Below are 18,816 nucleotides of genomic sequence, written 5' to 3'. Positions count from 1 at the left end.
GAGACGCCCATCACTGCCACTGCACTGGCCAGCGGTGAGCCTGGCTTCTGACTGAGTGGCGCTCCCCCTGTAGGAGCACACTGACCACCCGGGGCAGCTCCTGCATTGAGCATCTGCCCCTGGTGGTCAGTGCACGCCTAGCGACCAGTCATTCTGCTGTTCATTTGATATTAGCCTTTTATTATATAGATTATATTATTTTCCATATAAACTACTGTAAGCCTACTATTTTTATTATAAAAAGCTTAATCTAGTTTTATTATATTATTTTCCATAAAATCTACTGTAAGCCCCACCCTGCATATGTGAATCAATTGATGCTTGGATTAGGGAAAGGGTGTGCCTATAAAATCATGGTTAAGGAATTTTAGTGGTTTTTTTAGGCCTCTGGGAATGGAACCCTTTCTTACTATATATAAATCTACTTTTTTTTTTAAGTCTCAGATTTTTTTTAAAATAAGTTTTTATTGATTTTGAGAGAGAGGGATAGAGAGATAGAAACATTGATGAGAAAGGAACTTCATTGATTGGCTGACTCCTGCATGCACCCCTACTGGGGATGGAGCCCACAACCTGGGCATATGTCCTGACTAGGAATCCAACCGGCAATTTTCTTGGTTCCTAGGTGGATGCTCAACCACTGAGCCACAGTGACCGGGCTCTACTTTCAAACATTTGATTTTCAAATATATTCTCTGGAATTAATTATGTAATAAAGTAGAAGACTGCTTTTTTATCCTAATGACTACATTACAATGTTGTAAAAGAAACACTTTTTATATCAAAATAATCATATCAATTTATCAAGATGGAATGCTAAAGTAACACAAATATTCAGTTGGTTTTTGTTTGAGGCACATACACAAACACAAAAATTTGTGAACACATACATGTCTTTTTCGGTCTGACTATAGATCCTTAGCACAATACTCTATTACTTACATAAAATGTTAAGCCTACCCTTAAGAAGGGAACATTTTAGTTTACCATAACTGAGTTTTTCCAACACCTGGTGCACCACAAATTTCTGTTGTTTTGGTTAAGGGTACTCCACCCCCAAGAATATTATCTAGTGCTGAACAGAAGGTAATTATAAAGTTCTGGGTATGCTCCTGCTCAAGAAGATCCAGTGCTGTACATTTCTTGCCTGACTCAGCATGTCTTGGTTTATCTGTGAGACATTCTCTTCTTATAATTTGCAGAGCTTCTAAGGCTTCCTCTTTAGATATCCCAACTTCTGAAAGTAGAGTAAGAAAAAACACAGATTCTTGAGAGATTCGAAACAGCATACTATGCTACTTGGTTTTCTTTATTAATTTTAATTTTTAGATAGCAAAATTGATGCCAAGAGTAGATAAACATAAAAATGTAACATTCCATTAACTATTTAACCTTTCAAGTTAATAAATGGATTTATAGCCGAAACCAGTTTGGCTCAGTGGATAGAGCGTCGGCCTGTGGACTAAAGGGTCCCAGGTTTGATTCCGGTCGGGGGTATGTACCTTGGTTGCGGGCGCATCCCGAGTGGGGTGTGTGCAGGAGGCAGCTGATCGATGTTCTCTCTCATCGATGTTTCTACCTCTCTATCCCTCTCCCTTCCTCTCTGTAAAAAATCAATAAAATATATTTTAAAAATAAAAGTAAAAATAAAAAATAAATGGATTTATGTTTTCTCAGTCCTCACATACTTAAAAAATTTATTACCTCAGAAATAGAATTGAGCCCTGGCTGATTTGGCTCAGTGGATAGAGCACTGGCCTAGGAACTTAAAGGGCATGAGTTTGATTCCTGGTCAGGGCACGTGTCCTGGTTACGGGCTCCATCCCCAGTGGGGGATGTGCAGGAGGCAGCCGATACATAATTCTCTCTCATCATTAATGTTTCTCTCTCTCTCCCTTCCTCTCTGAAATCAATAAAAATATATTACAGCCGAAACCGGTGTGGCTCAGTGGATAGAGCGTCGGCCTGCGGACTCAAGGGTCCCAGGTTCGATTCCGGTCAAGGGCATGTACCTTGGTTGCGGGCACATCCCCGGTGGGGGATGTGCAAGAGGCAGCTGATCAGTGTTTCTCTCTCATCGATGTTTCTAACCAATAAAATATATTAAAAATATATATATATATTATAAAAATAAAAGAAGTGCATGTGGCCCTGGCCAGTATGACTCAATTGCTTGAAGTGTCCTCCTGTACACTGAAAGGTGTTAGATTCAACCCCTGGTCCAAGTACACACAAGAGGCAACTGATCAATATTTCTCTCACATCAATGTTTTTCTCTCTCTCCTTTCATATCTAAAATCAATTTTTTTAAAAAGAATTTGCATTTTACAAAGTGCATGTATTATTCATAATAAAAACTTTTCATGGGGAAAAAAAACTTTTCATGGGAACACTGGCATGAAAAATTCAAGTATCACTCTATTTAATGAGAATAACTATTTGATGCACAAATATTTTATTTATTTTTGCACAAATATTTTAAACAATATACTTTAAACAATATACTTACGCTTTCCTTAACTACACAATTTCATTCCTATCTGATAATATGGCCTAAGAAGATAAAAAAGTAATTACAAAATAAGCTGCTGCCCTGGCCGATGTGGCTCAGATGGCTGGCCGTCATTCCCTGCAAGGAAGGTTAGGTGCCTAACTTGTGGGCTCAATCCCTAGTAGAGGCTGTGCAGAGGGTGCAGGAGCAGCAGGTCGATGTTTCTATCTCATCAATGTTTTTCTCTCTCTCCCTTCCTCTCTCTGAAATCAATAAAAACATATTTATAAAACAAAAAACAAGCTGAGGGGAGAAATAATTGTGAGGATATCACTTAAGAGTTTGATATATCAGTGCTTGATTTGGTAAGAATATAAAATATAAATTTGGTGCTAACAAAACACAATAATGATAAGGCAAGGAAAATCCTATACAATTTGAGAGCTTGAACTCTGGAGTCAAATTACTTGGGTCTGTAAAGCCTGGTTGCACCACTATGTAGTTGCCATGTTTGGGTAAGTTACTTTTTTGCGTCTCAGATTTTTTTCTTCTACAAAATGGATATGAGACAATACTTGTAAAAAGCTTGGTAGAAAACCAGGCCATCCAAAATGCTCAATAATTGTTAGCTTTTTTAAAATAAATATTTTTTATTGATTTCAGAGAGGAAAGGAGAGGGAGAGACAGAAACATCCATGATGAGAATCATTGATCGGCTGTCTCCTGCATGCCCCACACCGGGGATCAAGCCCTCAATCCAGGCATGTGCCCTTGACCGGAATTGAACCCAGAAGCCTTCAGCCCTCAGGCAGGCGCTCTATCTACTGAGCCAACCAGGGCAATTGTTATCTTTTTATCATTCAGATTCTCTCATTCCTTTTCTGGAAAACCAACTTGTTGAAAGAAAAAGAGCCCATCAAACTTTGGGGGACACCATGTGAGGTGTAAGATTTAAAACAAATAATTAACATTGGGTCTACATTTATTCTTTTTTGGGAGGGGCACTGCTCTTCCCCCCTTCTTCCCCCCGCCGCCTCCCGGAGCGTCCAGTACTCTCACTCTGCGCTCCTCTCCCGCCCCCCACCCCTCCGCCGGGCTCAGAGAGCACCACCACCACCCACATTTATTCTTGGGTGACTAGTTGAAACCTCATTTCATATTGTTAAGGACAATGACTTACAGTTCGGTTCTATCTTGATATTATAGTTCTAGGCATACCATCGTATAATGTACTCAGCGAGACTGACTGCGGACAGCTTTATTTTTGTTTGCCTCAGGATGCACTGGTCCCCACCAACGTATTATCTAGTGTTCTGGAATGTGAGGTTTAGGGTTTTCTCAGGGAGTAACAAAAAGAAGCACTGTCTTCTTTCTACCCCTTTCCTTCACTCTTAGTATCTCTAGTCCTATCACGAATCCTTCATGTTTCAAATTTAATCCCTGTCCCTTGGGTTTAGGAACAGCGAAAAGTAAACAGCCCATATGAGTTCCAATCCTGGCTCTACAACTCCCTAGCCCAGTCATTATGAAAAGTTCCTTAACCTCCCCGAGCACCAGTGCCTTCGTCTGTATACTGGACATGGCCCATGTAAAGTTCTCAAAAGTACTCTTTTGAGTATAAATGACGTAATCCTCAGAGCATGCAGCAGGGACGGACAGAGAAAGCAATCAGTAAATGTTCCCAAGACCACAGTTCTAACCGTCCAAACCATGTTTAAGTATAATGAAGGAGCCTTTTCACGTTGTAAACGCTGCCGTGGGCGGCAGCAGAATCTGCGGAGACTGAGAGCGAGAGAACAGAGACGGAGGCGGCACAGATGGCGGCCCAGGTACCACAGTTTAACGTCGGGAGTCGTTACCTTTGCTGAGCTCGGAGGGTTTCACCTCTAGGAGTTCCTCAGCAGTTTGGAATCCTGCAGACACCATTTTCACCCGCACCGCTGGGGACAGGGGAAAACTAACTAAATCCCGCTGCATTTCAAAGCCGGACCGCTAGCTCGGAACTGCCAAATTCCAGGCGGCCGAATTCCCCACGCCCGCGCCCGGCCGCGCAGCGTGACGTCAGACGTAAAGCGGAAGGGGCGGGGTCTGCGGCCTGGCTGCACGCGGCCTTGGGCTCTGCGACTCTGTGAAGGCATATATTAAATTTCCCCAAGAACGCGCCTTTCTGTCGTCAATCTTCCAAAGCCCAATACGGTTTCCCCATAAAAATACACCCTAGGAGACCCTTTCCCCCTCCCTATGTGGGAGTCTGTACTTGTTCTTTAATAAATTTCCACCTTTGCTATACCATCTTCTCTCCGTGAATTCATTCTTCGACTCCAGCGGACAAAAAAATAAATAAAAACACCCTAATAGCCCTAACCGGTTTGGCTTAGTGAATAGAGCCTCGGCCTACAGACTGAAGGGTCCCTGGTTCAATTCTGGTTAAAGGCATGTACCTTGGTTGCCGGTTGGTCCCCAGTAGGGGGCGTGTAGGAGGCAGCTGATTGATGTTTCTCTCTCATCCATGTTTCTCTTTATCCCTTTCCCTCTCTGTAAAATCAATATATACACACACACACACACACACACACACATATAATATATATATATATTCACATATATATATATATATATATATATATATGTTGGAGACCGCAGGATGGAGAGCCAGGCCCAGTGGGCCCTACACGCCACATTTCCTCACATCTGCCCATGGGTGAAATCCCAGGGTTGTTAATCCGTGTGATCACCCCGGTGGGAGTAACGTGCACCCACACTGGGCAGTTACCGGTTTGGGATATGGAACGGACAGATAAGGATTAATCTGGGTCCCCATTATAGGGTTCCAGCCTCTTGGGCTTTCTCTTGCTCTCTCCCTTGCTTTCTCCCCCTCGCCTTTCCCGCCCTCGCCATCGAGAGGGTATGGTGGACTAGCCCGCCACCTGCCTTTCCCGCCCTCGCCATCGCGAGGGATTATGGGCTAGCCCGCCTCCTCCAGAGATCGCTCCGCGTCCAGCCCGCCCACCCACCCACCCGCCGACGCCTCTCTGCGAGACCAGTGTGGAGCAAGCTGGGTTCTGAGGCCGTTGGTTCGTCACGTCCTCACCCACCAACGGCTTTCTGCGAGACCAGTTTGGAGCAAGCTGGGTTCTGAGGCCGTTGGTTCGTCACGTCCTGCCTCGCTGAAGAAGTTGCTGGAAAAGTAAGCAAGTAATCTCCCCCGATATTACTGGGCATGGGCTCCCCGGGCTAAGATGCAGTAGTCGGGTGACGCCAGAGCTCCTGTTCTGGTGCAGAGTTGGGAAAAGACTGCCTGCAACACAGAGGACTTGGAGGGACTTGAGGGGTGGTTTACTGAATCTGTCCTCGCCTAAGTGAGTTATGAATTCTTTCGGGCCAACATAGGATGGCCGCTTTAGCAAATCCTTCACGTTTCGAACGCTCGCTACCGGTCCGCTGGGAAAACACGGCAGCTCACAGCACCGTTTTCTTGAAGCCAAAATGAAAGCCTAGTCCCCTTTTACTCTACCACGAGCGACTTCCAACTTGTGAGCCCCTCTTGGGGTGGGGGTGCATTCGAAAAGTGTTTGTCCCCAGTTTGGCAGGGCAGAGGAAGTCGGGTAGGACTGATCAAAATGTGGTTTGTTGCCAGTCGGTACGTTGCTTAACCGCTAGTATGAGCCACATCAGGGCACACCGTGGGCATTCCATAAAGTTGTCCACAGGGAGGATTCACGCTTATGCCTGTAAAGCAACTGGGGCCTTGGGATGGTGCTAACACATGTAAGGATAGTTCTTCAGTTCGTTTGGTCAAACTCAATGGGATGGGCAGTGCTTAGAATTTTGTTTCATTGGCATTGGAGAGTTAAGGAACTAGTTAACTCTATCTGTGGCTGTACAATTATGTGTTATTTATATCTTATTCTGACCCTTGAATTGCCTGTAATTATTGTTTTTACCATTATTCTTAAGTTTTTTTAAAAAGCCTGTATAATCAGGCTTTTAAACTAGGATCCAAGTTTAATAGGCCAGGCTCCAGGAACTAAGAAAACTAGGATTTATATGGAAGGTACATCTTCCTTCCTGTAGTATCAGGTTTTCTCAAATATGTTTTGGGTTTTTTTTAGAGAGAGAGAGAGGAGTTGAGTAATTTAATTGGTAAACCATTTAAAACATTTTCTATTGAATAAGTATTAATATATTGTAGAGTGAACTGCAAACATAAAAATACATTTTAAGATAAAGACTTTGAAGAGAGATCCTGTTTAAACTGGACACTTCAGTAGTCTCCCAACACCTCCTAGGTATATGTTTTTATTTTTCTTTGCAATTGGGGTTACTTGTTGAAAAAAGTTTGAGAGGCACAATGATGGATGTACTCTTTGGAGTCATACAAATTTGGTTTTTATCACATCTCTGGAAATTACCAACTGTGAGACTTTCAGCAAGTTTACTCAGTTTTCTCACCTGCAAGTAGAAGGTAATATTTCATGGGGTTGTTGGAAAGATTAAATGAATACATATTAAGTATTTGGCACAGAAAAGGTATGTAATAAACCTTAGTTTCTTTCTCCATTTAAAAATGTTCTGATATGTGTATTCAGTTGAATGAAACCTAGCTCATCCAAGTGCTATGCTGTGAGACTTTTTTTAAAAGTGCCTATAGCTCTAGCTGGTGTGGCTCAGTTGGTTGAGCATCGTCCTGTGTACCAAAAGGGTTCCTAGTTCAATTCCTGGTCAGGACACCTGCCCAGGTTGCAGGCTCAATCCTCCGTTGGGGATGGTGTGTGTGTGTGTGTGTGTGTGTGTGTGTGTGCGCGCGTGCAGGAATCAGCTGATAAATTTTTTTTTCTCTCTCAAATCAGTATTTCTCTTTCTCCCTCTGAAAAATCAATAAAAACGTTTTAAAAATAAAATAATCCGCCGAAACCGGTTTGGCTCAGTGGATAGAGCGTCGGCTTGCGGACTGAAGGGTCCCAGGTTCGATTCCGGTCAAGGGCATGTACCTTGGTTGCGGGCACATCCCCAGTAGATGTGCAGGAGGCAGCTGGTCGATGTTTCTCTCTCATCAACATTTCTAGCTCTCTATCCCTCTCCCTTCCTCCCTGTAAAAATCAATAAAATATATTTAAATAAATAAATAAATAAATAAATAAATAAATAAAATCATCTCAGAGGGAAGGCGGGGGAGGGTGGGAAGTAATCAACCAAAGACCTTGCATGCATATATGCATAACCCATGGACCCAAACAGTGGGGTGGTGAGGGCCTGGGGTAGAGGGCCGATGGGCTGGAGAGGGTTGATGGGGGGGAAAAGGGGACATATGTAATACTTTCAATAATAAAGATTTTTAAAAAAAAAGAAAGCAAAAATAGCCCTAGCCGGCTTGGCTAAGTGGATAGAGCATCAGCCTGCGGACTGAAGGGTCCCAGGTTCCATTCCGGCCAAGAGCACATGCCTGGTTTGCAGGCTCGATCCCCAGTAGTGGGTGTGCAGGAGGCAGCCGATCAATGATTTCTCTCATCAGTGATGTTTCTATCTCTCTCTTCTTCTCCCTTCCTCTCTGAAATCAACAAAGAAATATTAAATAAATAAATAAATAAAAAATAAAAGTGCCTAAAATTGTAAAGTGCCAAAGAAAAGTTGTTTTACATATGTGATGTGATTTGATTTGAAAAACCTCTGGCCTTGGCCATTGTGGCTCAGCTAGGCATAGTCTGGTGCACTAGAAGGTTGCTGGTTCGTTTCCTGGTCAGGACCTATGCCTGAGTTGAGGGCTTGATCCCCTGGGTTGGGGTGTGCAGGAGGCAGCTGATTAATGTTTCGCTCTCACATTCATCAGTGTTTCTCTTCCTCTTTTCCTATCACTTCCTCTCTCTCTCTCTCTCTCTCATAAAAATTGATAAAATATATTTTATAAAAAACTCTGAATCAAGTCCAGTGGCGTGGCTCAGTGGTTGAGCTTTGACCTATGATCCAGGAGGTCGTGGTTCGATTCCTGGTCAGGGCACATATAGGAGGCAAATGATGGATGTTTCTCTCTCCCTAAAATCAATAAACATATCCTTGGGTGAGGATAAAAAAAAATTGCAATGATAAGTGAAAAACATTAAAATTCTCCACTCAAACAAGGTATACAAGTATTTTTTGTTATTCTTTTTTGTTTTTATTTTGTTAAACAGTGAGAGCAAAATAACTTTCTGGAATATAAAAATAAGAGCTGACCCCAGCTGGTGTGGCTCAGCAGTTGAGCATCAGCCTATGAATCAGGACCTAGTCACAGTTCGATTCCTGATTAGGGCACATAATTTCAGGCTCGATATGCAGTAAGGGGCGTGTAGGAGGCAGCCCATAGATAATTCTCTCTCATTATTAATGTTTTTATCTCTCCCTCATTCTCTGAAATCAATAAAAAAGATTTTTTAAAAAATATTGGGAAAATAGGGTGATTCTGGTGTGAATCTTGTAGAGACAAAGACAGGTAAACTTGGAAACTCCAATTCTAATTTACAGTGAAGCAGGAAGGAGAAGATTGAGAAGGCTGATTTTATATATATATATATATATATATATATATATATATATATATATATATATTAACCATAGCCTAAGATAGGATATCCTCTTTTCGAAGAGTGTATTATGATTTTAGGAGGGCTCAGGAATTTCTTGTAGGATGGATTCTCTGGTAGTCTTGTTCTGGATTTCATAGGCACCTGTGAAAAACCAAAAGGATGACCCTTGCAGTGTTGAGCTCGAAAAGGTTTAAGGATATGCCGAAACAAAAGGTTTAAGGATACGCTGAAACACTTCAGAAGGAAAGACACTCTTTTATCTTGAAGGTGGATTTTCAACTGTGAGGGCCATGATCACACTCCCACTGGGGGGAGCTCTTTGACCTTTTCAAATGTGTGAGTGTAGGAGGGGTTGCTGTGTGAGCTTTTCCCTAGTTTTCTCCGTTCAAAATTAGAATTAGTGTTTGTGCAACTGGTCTTCCAAGTAAGGGTGATCGTTTGCCGCATATGTGAAAGAGCACGTTTTGTACATGTCCTTGGAACTTCGAACTGACAACCTATTTTTAGCAACACTTGGACTGGATTTTTAAATGTAGTTTTGCAAAATTTCATTTTTTCTGCCAAATTTCATCTTTTTAGACTTGCTTTATCAGTTATGTTGAGCATGCCTTGATGACCTGCGCCCAGGCATCACAGTGATGTCATTAGCTCCAAGCCCTTGAAGAAAAGAACAAATTCATATTGTTTATCTTTAAATCTGCCGAGTGTCTTTACCTTTGTTTTATTTGAACAGCACCACTAACTATACTAGGAAAAGGACTCGGTGAGATCATCAAAAGGGGTGTGGAATATGTAGATAAGCGCAGTGACTGCTGGTCTTGCTTACAACAGACATATATTTCCTAAGATTTTGAAGTATCCAGATATACAAATTATTGCTCCATGGTAATTTTAGTTTGAAAACTCTATTCCAGAACTAAGAGGGTCAATAGGATGCATGATAAAAGTGATCCTATCTTGAAAAGTGATTTGAATCTGAGGATTAAGTGCCAGGCAACACTCTCAACTCATACTTACCTGGCAGGGGAGATACCATGATCACGAAGGTGGTTTTCCCAGGGCGAGGCTTATCCATTGCACTCCGGATGTGCTGACCCCTGCGATTTCCCCAAATGTGGGAAACTCGACTGCATAATTTGTGGTAGTGGGGGACTGCGTTCGCGCTCTCCCCTGAATCAAGTTAGTTTGAAAAGAAAGATCCTGGGCTCATGTCATTGTTCTTAACCCAAAGCATTTCGTTATTGCATTACCATAGAAGCAAGCTAGCTTTATAGATAACTCTGGAGATCAGAAGCCAAGTGATAGGGCTACCTTTCTTTCTTTATGTAAATCTTCATTGTTTTTATTTTTCCTTTTTTTTCTCTTAATCTTTATTGTTGAGAGTATTGCATGGATCCTCCTTTTCCCCCATTAAGCTCTTTCAGCCTGCTCCCTTCCCCCCCACCGCACCCTCATCATCCCATTGTCTGTCCATTGGTTATGCATATATGCATGCAAATTCTTTGATCTCTTCCCACCCCTCCCCTGCCTTCCCTGTGAGGTTTAACAGTCTCTTTGTTGAAATATTACATGTCTCCCTCTTTCCCCCATTGACCCCTCTCCAGCCCGCTACCGTCCCCTGCACCAGGCCTACCTTTCTTATAGAGGAGAATTTGTCCCCTTACCTGTTTTGCTGTTTCAAGAGTCTTAAATCCTGACCCACAACTCAGTGAGATTGGTTTCTTAGAGTATTGTCCTGATATGCTATGAACACATCAATAACTGGAACAGCACATTTATGTTTCTCATTGATGTTTCTCAACTCGAAAAAAAATTAAAAAATAGACTACATTTATATATTCTTTGTTGTCCCTTTCTCCACTTTCCCAGCCAGCAATTTAGCATCTTCTCTAGGCTGTTATCATTCTGTCCTGTCCTTACATCTGTTTGTCTGGCCTGCCTGCTTCCCTCTTCCATTCTATTAGGACCCTGTAGTTACATTAGGTCCACCTGAATAATTCAAGGCATTCAAATCCTTAATCATATCTGCAAAACCTCTTTTGCTACAAAGTAAGGCAATAATAGTCACAGGTTCCAGTGATTAGAACTTAGATATTTTTGGTGGGCCATTATTCAGCCTACCCCATCAACAAAGCCCAAAGACAGATTTGTCAGGAGCTATAGAATTACAACACTAAAAGGTGCTTGGAATATGTAAATAAGCACAGTGTCTTGTTCACATTGTACATACATTTCTGATTTTTGCAAATATTACAGTATCCAAAATGTTATTGTATGTCTTTTACTGAGATTTGGAGAAGTCTTTATTTTGTAAGTGATGGTATAGGAATAGCATGAAGAGAGTGACTCTATGTGTTTAGTTTTGGAATCTCCAGCAACTCATACTTATCTGGCAGGAGAGATACCATAGTCATGAAGGTGGTTTTCCCAGGGTGAGGCTCACTCATTGTATTCCAGGTGTGCTGACCTCTGTGATTTCCTCAAATGTGAAAAATTCAACTGCATAATTTGTGGTAGTGTGGGGCTGCGTTTCTGCTTTCCCCTGTTTTATTCTATGTTCAACAGTAATGTATTTTGGTGTGAGCAAGGGTTACTGCATGCATGTTGATTCACATATACCAAATTGTCTAGCAGAGTAGGGTGTAATTATTCTGTTGACCAGTCACTGAGCGACACTGGCCAGGCTGCATCTTTTTAAATTTTTATTTATTGGTTTTGAAAGAGAGAAAAAACGGGAAGGAGGAAGAGAGAAGAACATTCATCTGCGGTTCCATTCATTGGTTGATTCTTAAAAGTGCCCTGACTGGGGATTGAACCCACAACTTTAGTGTATAGGGACTATGCTCTAACCGACAAGGCTCATGTACAAGTTTCTGTGTGGACAAATGTTTTCATATTTCTTGGGTATATAGGTAGGAGTGGAATTGCTGAGTCATATAGTAACTCTACATTTAACTTTTTGAGAAACTGTCTGTTTTCCAAGTGGTTGCACCATTTTACATTCCTACCAGTAGTGTATAAGGGTTCCAGTTTTTTTCACATTCTCACCAACATTTGTGTTATCTGTCATTTTAATTCTAGCCATCCCACTGGGTGTGAAGTAATATTTCATGGTGGTTTTGACTTGCATTTCCCTAATAAGTAATGGTGTTAATCATCTTTTCATGTGCTCATTGGCTATTTGTATATTTTCTTTGAAGAAAAATCTACCTAGATCTTTTGCCCATTTTTAAATATCAAATTGGATTGTTATTTTATTGAGGTGTAATCCTTTATATATTCTAGATGCAAATTCATATATATATATATATATATATATATATATCACAATTATTTTTTCCCATTCTTTGGGTTGTCAGTGTCCTTTGAAGAACAAAAGTTTGTAATTTTGATTAAGTCTTTTATCTAGGTTTTCCTTTGTCATTTGTGTTTTTGATGTCAGATATAAGAAACCATTTCCTACCTTAACTGGTTTGGCTCAGTGAATAGAGCATTGATCCTCAGACTGAAGGGTCCCAGGTTTGATTCAGGTCAAGGTCATGTACCTTGGTTGCAGCTTGATCCCCAATAGGGGGCATGCAAGAGGCAGCTGATCAATGTTTCTCTCTCATTGATGTTTCTGACTATACCTCTCTTCCTCTCTGTAAAATAAATAAAAATATATTTAAAAAAAGAAACCATTTCCTATATTCTTGTATTTTTTTATATATGTATTGATTTCAGAGAAGAGAGAGGGAGAGAAATAGAAACATCGATGATGAGAGAATCATTGATTGGCTGCCTCCTGCAAGCTCCACAATGCAACCTGGGCATGTGCTCTGACTGGGAATCAAACCTGTGACCTCCTGGTTCATAGGTCACCGCTCAACCACTGCTATTTTTTAAAAAAATCCAAGAATAGATATTTTGGGAAGTGGTGAATAAATAGGAATGGAGGGGAAAGAATATGTAAAATATGGTGATTACTATGGAGTTTAAATGGGAAAATTCCAGGTCATACAACTGTGACTGCGAAGAGATCACAAAATAGCTTTCTGGCCCTGGCTGGTGTTTCTCAATGGTTAGAGCACAGGCTCTTGCATCAAAGAAGGGTCAAGGGTTCAATTCCCAGTCAAGGGCATGTACGTGGATTGCAGGTTCAACCCCTGGCCCCTGTAGGGGCGCATGTGGGAGGCAACCAATCGATGTGTATCTCCTACAACAATGTTTTCTCTCTCTCTCTCCTCTCCTTCCCTCCCTCCCTTCCTTTTTCCCTTTCACTCCCTCTATAAAAAAAAAAAAAAAAATCAATGGAAAATATCCTCCGATGAGGATTAACAACAAAAAATAGCTTTCTGAGTTTGTAGCTCATTCACTGACCCTTCCAAAGGCTAGTTTATGGTAGCAGAAGCTGGTATTTGGACTTGCTTTTGGTTATGGTCTATTGAAAGTCTAGTCCAGAAGATGCTCTGCCATTCCCTCTCCCAGCAGTGTTTAGTTACGGTAAGTCTGAAATTCCTTTGGAGTCTCCTATTGACTGTTTATATTAAAGGGATGGCAAGCCTTTTAGTGAACCAGCAGCCCAGATTGGGAGCATGCTGTTTGAATATTATTTATAGATCTCTGCTGGAGCTGAGACAAAGGTGTGAGATGGACATTTGGAAGTGAGCTATAGAAAGGTCTAGTTGAATTCATACCAAAGTTGGCATCAGAAAAGTGGGTGCAATTTTAAAAAATATATATATATTCCATTGTGAGAGGAAGGGAGAGGGACAGAGAGCTAGAAACATCGATGAGAGAGAAACATCAGCCAGCTGCCTCCTGCACACCCCCTACCGGGGATGTGCCCGCAACCAATGTACAGGCCCCTGACCAGAATTGAACCCGGGACCTTTCGGTCCGCAGACCGACGCTCCATCCACTGAGCCAAACCGGCTTCGGCAGCACTTTTTTTTTTTTTTTAGGAAGGAAGCATGCCAGTTGAGAAGGGACTGGCCTTTGAAGAATTGCCCTAATTACAGCAAGAGGGGAGAAGGAAGCCCTTGAAAGAAACTGGGGAAAGAGCAGAGGGGAGCATTGTAGTTAGGTGTTCCAAGAAAAGGCCACTGCTGGTGGTGCTGAGGGGTCGCAGATTGCACTTTCTCAATCATTAGTCACTTGTGACCTTTGGAAAAACCCAGCAATTTTTCTGCATTTGGTAGAGCAGGGAGAAATGGAAAGAAAACAAGCATAATATGTGAACACCGAATTTCAGTCCAGATCTTGGATTCCAAAACTCTCACTCTTTGCGATACACCCCACTAGCAGGTAGCCACGGCATTCTCGATCGGACGCCCTGCTCCTTCCTCCCTCCTTGGGAGGAAACGGTACAGGGCTGGCGTGGACGGTGGGTCTCCAGGGACCCTTGAAGCCGGCTCACGACTAAAACGGCTTCGTGTCCGTTTGCTCACGGGACTTCACCCGGGGAGATCCGAAGACCTTCCGCTACAGCGAAAGTTGGGAGAGGGGAGCCTTCGGTCAGGAAAATAGCCCGGTAGACGTCGCTTAAATCGGGTGACTGGGAGAAGGAACCGACCTTCCCAGGCCTTCGCGATAGTGCGCAGCTGCGGATTCCGCCCCTCCAGGCTGCGCGTGACGTAACGCCGAGAGGCGGAGTATGTAGATTACAGATTTAGGGCCATTTGGAACCGTGTTCCCTGGGAAGATAAGCATTATATTCCGCTGTGACCAATACTAAGACATAGTACGCAAATATGAAATTTTAGTCGCTATATGTAGATAAAGGCCAATTAGAGTGTTTTCAGGAGTGACCCGAACCTTACAGTGGTGTACTCAGCAGCGGGTAGTGCCGGGGACAAGCCCAAAGCATACTTACCTGGCAGGGGAGATACCATGATCACGAAGGTGGTTTTCCCAGGGCGAGGCTTATCCATTGCACTCCGGATGTGCTGACCCCTGCGATTTCCCCAAATGTGGGAAACTCGACTGCATAATTTGTGGTAGTGGGGGACTGCGTTCGCGCTCTCCCCTGATTATGTGTATGAACAATAGGCTGAAACTTTTCTTCTACTTTTTTCTTTCTGCAGACAATAGTTTTAATTCAGCAGTTTGTTGTAGAATGTGTTGATTTCTATCTTATGGCTTGATTTGTGGCTTACATAGATAAGGCAACAAAGGACTTATTTATTAATTGGTTCTGGTTAGAGGCTGGAAGACACACCCTAAAGACAGACCTGAGTTGGCAGGATAGCAGTGATCTGAAAGATTTGTAGGGGTGCCAGTGTTATCCTTATCCAGGTGTGCGGGAGCTCTCCAAATAATTATTGTGCTGAGTGAGGGGCTGTGATGTTATTCTATATTGGCTTATTTGTGGTCTTTGTCTTGGTCACTGTAGTTGGTTGTTTTATTCTGGGGCACAAGAAACTACAGTAATAATTACTGATAATGTCTTCATTCCTGGAGGGTAAATTAAAACAATGACAACTGCCGAAACCGGTTTGGCTCAGTGGATAGAGCATCGGCCTTCGGACTCAAGGGTCCCAGGTTCGATTCCGGTCAAGGGCATGTACCTTGGTTGCGGGCACATCCCCAGTAGGGGGTGTGCAGGAGGCAGCTGATCGATGTTTCTCTCTCATCGATGTTTCTAACTCTCTATCCCTCTCCCTTCCTCTCTGTAAAAAATCAATAAAATATATTTTTAAAAAAAATGACAACTAAAAGATGGTAAAATCAGTTTGAAGCTATGTCTATCTGATGCTAATCCCTATGTTCAAACTTTAAATACTATGCAAAATAGCCTTCAGATTTGGTCCCCTCATTCTGAAGAAAAATATAGTCTGATATTATTGAAAGTCTGTAAATCTGTAACCTGTATCTCACAATCAGTAACATCATTTTAATGTACTTTCTTCTAGTAATTTTCCTTAAGGATACATATTTTTACAAAATTGCAGTCATGGTATATATATCATTTCATCTCCTTTTTTCCTGTTAACCTTATAATTTTTTTCATGTTGTTTATTATATTACTGTTATGTTGGCTAAATAATCCACTTCTCTGTTACTTTGATATCTAGGGTTTGAGAGTGATTTTTGTTTGTTTGTTTGTTTTTCAATTATAAGTAAATCTGTGATGGATACCCTTGTGTGTGGGAGGACATTGTCTTTCTCTAGAATTACATCCTTTAGGTCAGTGGTCAGCAAACGCATTAGTCCACAGAGCCAAATATCAACAGTACAACGATTGAAATTTCTTTTGAGAGCCAAATTTTTTAAACTTAAAGTTCTTCTAACGCCACTTCTTCAAAATAGACTCGCCCAGGCCGTGGTATTTTGTGGAAGAGCCACACTCAAGGGGCCAATGAGCCGCATGTGGCTCGAGAGCCACAGTTTGCCTACCATGGCTTTACGTCAATTAAAAGAAATTTCTAGGGAAAAAGGTGTGAACATTTTTTGGCACTAGATGTATATAATTATGGTTACTTTTTTTTATTTTACTCTAAGTAATAAAGTCATGTTACAGAATATTTATGAGGGGGAAAACATTAGTCCATAGTTCTTATTGACACTAACAAAATTATGTTAGTTTGCATTCTGGTAAATTTCCTTTAAGTTTCTCAAACTTTGCCTTTTTAGAAACAGCTTAAATCAGAGTGATACCATTGTAATCAATAGTATATATTCAATTTTATATTCTGCTTTTTTTTTTTGCATGCAATATTATACAATTTAGTCTTTCCTCTCATTATTTTTTCTTTTTTTAAATATGTTTTTATTGATTTTAGAAAGAGAGAAAGGGAGAGAAACATCTGCCTTGGTTGTCTCCTGCACGCCCCTTCCTGGGGATCAAACCCGCAACCTGCGTATGTGCTCTGATCCGTAATCCAACTAGCGACCTTTTAGTGCACAAAATGATGCCCAACCGATTGAGCCACACCAGCCAGGGCTTCCCTCTCGTTCTTAACTTGAAATTCTTTTTATAATAAACTATGAACTATGAAATTAAAAAGAGATCTAGACTTTGAAAGATTAAAGGAATCAGGGAAAGTAGTTTCTAAAAATTTTAAAAATATTTATATGTCACCTCTACTCCCCCCAATAATTTAAAGCACTTCTTTTTTTAAAAATATATATATTTTATTGATTTTTTACAGAGAGGAAGGGAGAGGGATAGAGAGTTAGAAACATCGATGAGAGAGAAACTTCGATCAGCTGCCTCCTGCACATCCCCTACTGGGGATATGCCCACAACCAAGGTACATGCCCTTGACCGGAATCGAACCTGGGACCCTTTAGTCTACAGGACGACGCTCTATCCACTGAGCCAAACCCCTTAGGGCAAGGAACTTCTTAAGATGCCTGACATCTATAATAATAAAAACATAACATGCTAATTAGACCGGACAGCCGAATGACCTTCTGGACATCCTTCCAGACGACCTTCCGGACTCAGCCAGGGCTGCCAGGGCCAAGGTAAGCCGTTGTGGCTGCGAATTTCATGCATCGGGACTCTAGTATTAAATAACAGGGAAGCCCTGACCGGTTTGGCTCAGTGAATAGAGCGTCGGCCTGCAGACTCAAGGGTCCCAGGTTCAATTCCGGTCAAGGGCATATACCTTGGTTTTGGGCACATCCCCAGTAGGGGGTGTGCAGGAGGCAACTGATGGATGTTTCTCTCTTATCGATGTTTTTAACTCTCTCTCTCCCTCTCCCTTTCTCTCTGTAAAAAATCAATAAAATATATTTTAAAAAATATCAGGGAAAACAACTAGAAGTTACCCTAAAAATCATTAATTACAATTTTTTTCAATTCATTGATTTGTGAGAGAAACATCAACTTGCTGCTGCATTCTTGCATGCACTCATTGCCTTCCCCTGTATGCATCTCCACAAGGGATCGAACCCACAGCCCTGGCCCATTGGAATTTCACTCCAACCAACTGAGCTATCCAGCTGGGGCCATTTTTAAATTAATTTATTTTTGTTATTGTTGTTAATTCTCACCCGAGGATATTTTTCCATTGATTTTAGGGAGAGTGGAAGAGAGAGGGAAAGACAGAGAAAAACATCGGTGTAAGAGAAATATATCGATTGATTGCCTCCTGCACGAGCCCCAACCAAGGCTGGGGTCAGGGAGGAGCCTGCAACCAAGGTACGTGCCCTTGACTGGAATCCAACCCCGGACCCTTTGGTCTGCAGGCCGACGCTCTATCTACTGAGCCAAACAGCCTGGGGCTGGAGCCATTATTAATTATTCAGAAGTAGGTGTCATATCTACAAGTCTGCTCATTGCAGTAATAGATACATGTAGATATGATGGCAGTAAACTGGAAGCAGCAGAATATTGATCATATAAATTATGACAATATATAGCAAAGGAATGAAAAAATGTTATAAAACAGGTATGAAGTATAATCCTGTTTAAAAAAAAATATATATATACATATATAAATATATATATAATCCTGTTTAAAAAAATATATATATATATATACTAGTAGCCCTGCACACGAATCCGTGCGCCAGTAGCTCCCTGCTGCCCTCCAGTAGCTCTTCACCCACTGCCCCACCCTCTTGTAGCTCCCCTCATAGCTTGCTGCCATGCCCCCTCCTGTAGTTCTCCACCACCCGCTTGTAGCTCTTGTAGCTCACTGCCCCACCCTCCTGCTGATCCATGATCCAGTCATTAAGCGGTCGGTCATTACACTTCACCGAGTAACGACCATTTGCATATTATATCTTTATTATATAGGATAATTGGAGTTACCATATATAATATTGAAGTAT

The 18,816-nt window shown here is 41.8% G+C and overlaps 1 protein-coding gene and 3 non-coding genes across 11 annotated transcripts in view; 3 read left to right on the top strand and 1 right to left on the bottom strand.

Moving 5' to 3' along the window:
* Positions 1–4,546, bottom strand: part of RAD51C (RAD51 paralog C) — a 68,465-nt gene extending 63,919 nt beyond the window's left edge. For all 8 annotated transcript variants that reach the window (XM_054709843.1, XM_054709842.1, XM_054709841.1 and 5 more), the window contains exons 1-2: positions 4,351–4,546; positions 988–1,237 (exon numbers count right to left, since the gene is read on the bottom strand). In XM_054709843.1, the coding sequence (XP_054565818.1) occupies positions 988–1,237; positions 4,351–4,468 (368 nt within the window). In that variant the 5' untranslated portion in view covers positions 4,469–4,546. The remainder of the gene's footprint in view (positions 1–987; positions 1,238–4,350) is intronic.
* A 5,514-nt stretch (positions 4,547–10,060) lies between these two features.
* Positions 10,061–10,224, top strand: LOC114233891 (U1 spliceosomal RNA). Its single transcript, XR_003620079.2, has one exon. It is a non-coding gene; the product is annotated as a U1 spliceosomal RNA (small nuclear RNA).
* A 1,208-nt stretch (positions 10,225–11,432) lies between these two features.
* On the top strand, positions 11,433–11,596 carry LOC114233852 (U1 spliceosomal RNA). The gene has a single exon (XR_003620043.2). It is a non-coding gene; the product is annotated as a U1 spliceosomal RNA (small nuclear RNA).
* A 3,301-nt stretch (positions 11,597–14,897) lies between these two features.
* Positions 14,898–15,061, top strand: LOC114233873 (U1 spliceosomal RNA). The gene has a single exon (XR_003620062.1). It is a non-coding gene; the product is annotated as a U1 spliceosomal RNA (small nuclear RNA).
* The last annotated feature ends 3,755 nt before the right edge of the window (positions 15,062–18,816 follow it).

The sequence above is a fragment of the Eptesicus fuscus genome, chromosome 20 (assembly GCF_027574615.1).
Source record: "Eptesicus fuscus isolate TK198812 chromosome 20, DD_ASM_mEF_20220401, whole genome shotgun sequence".
Taxonomy (NCBI): domain Eukaryota; kingdom Metazoa; phylum Chordata; class Mammalia; order Chiroptera; family Vespertilionidae; genus Eptesicus; species Eptesicus fuscus.
This window is presented reverse-complemented; position numbering and strand designations above follow the sequence as displayed.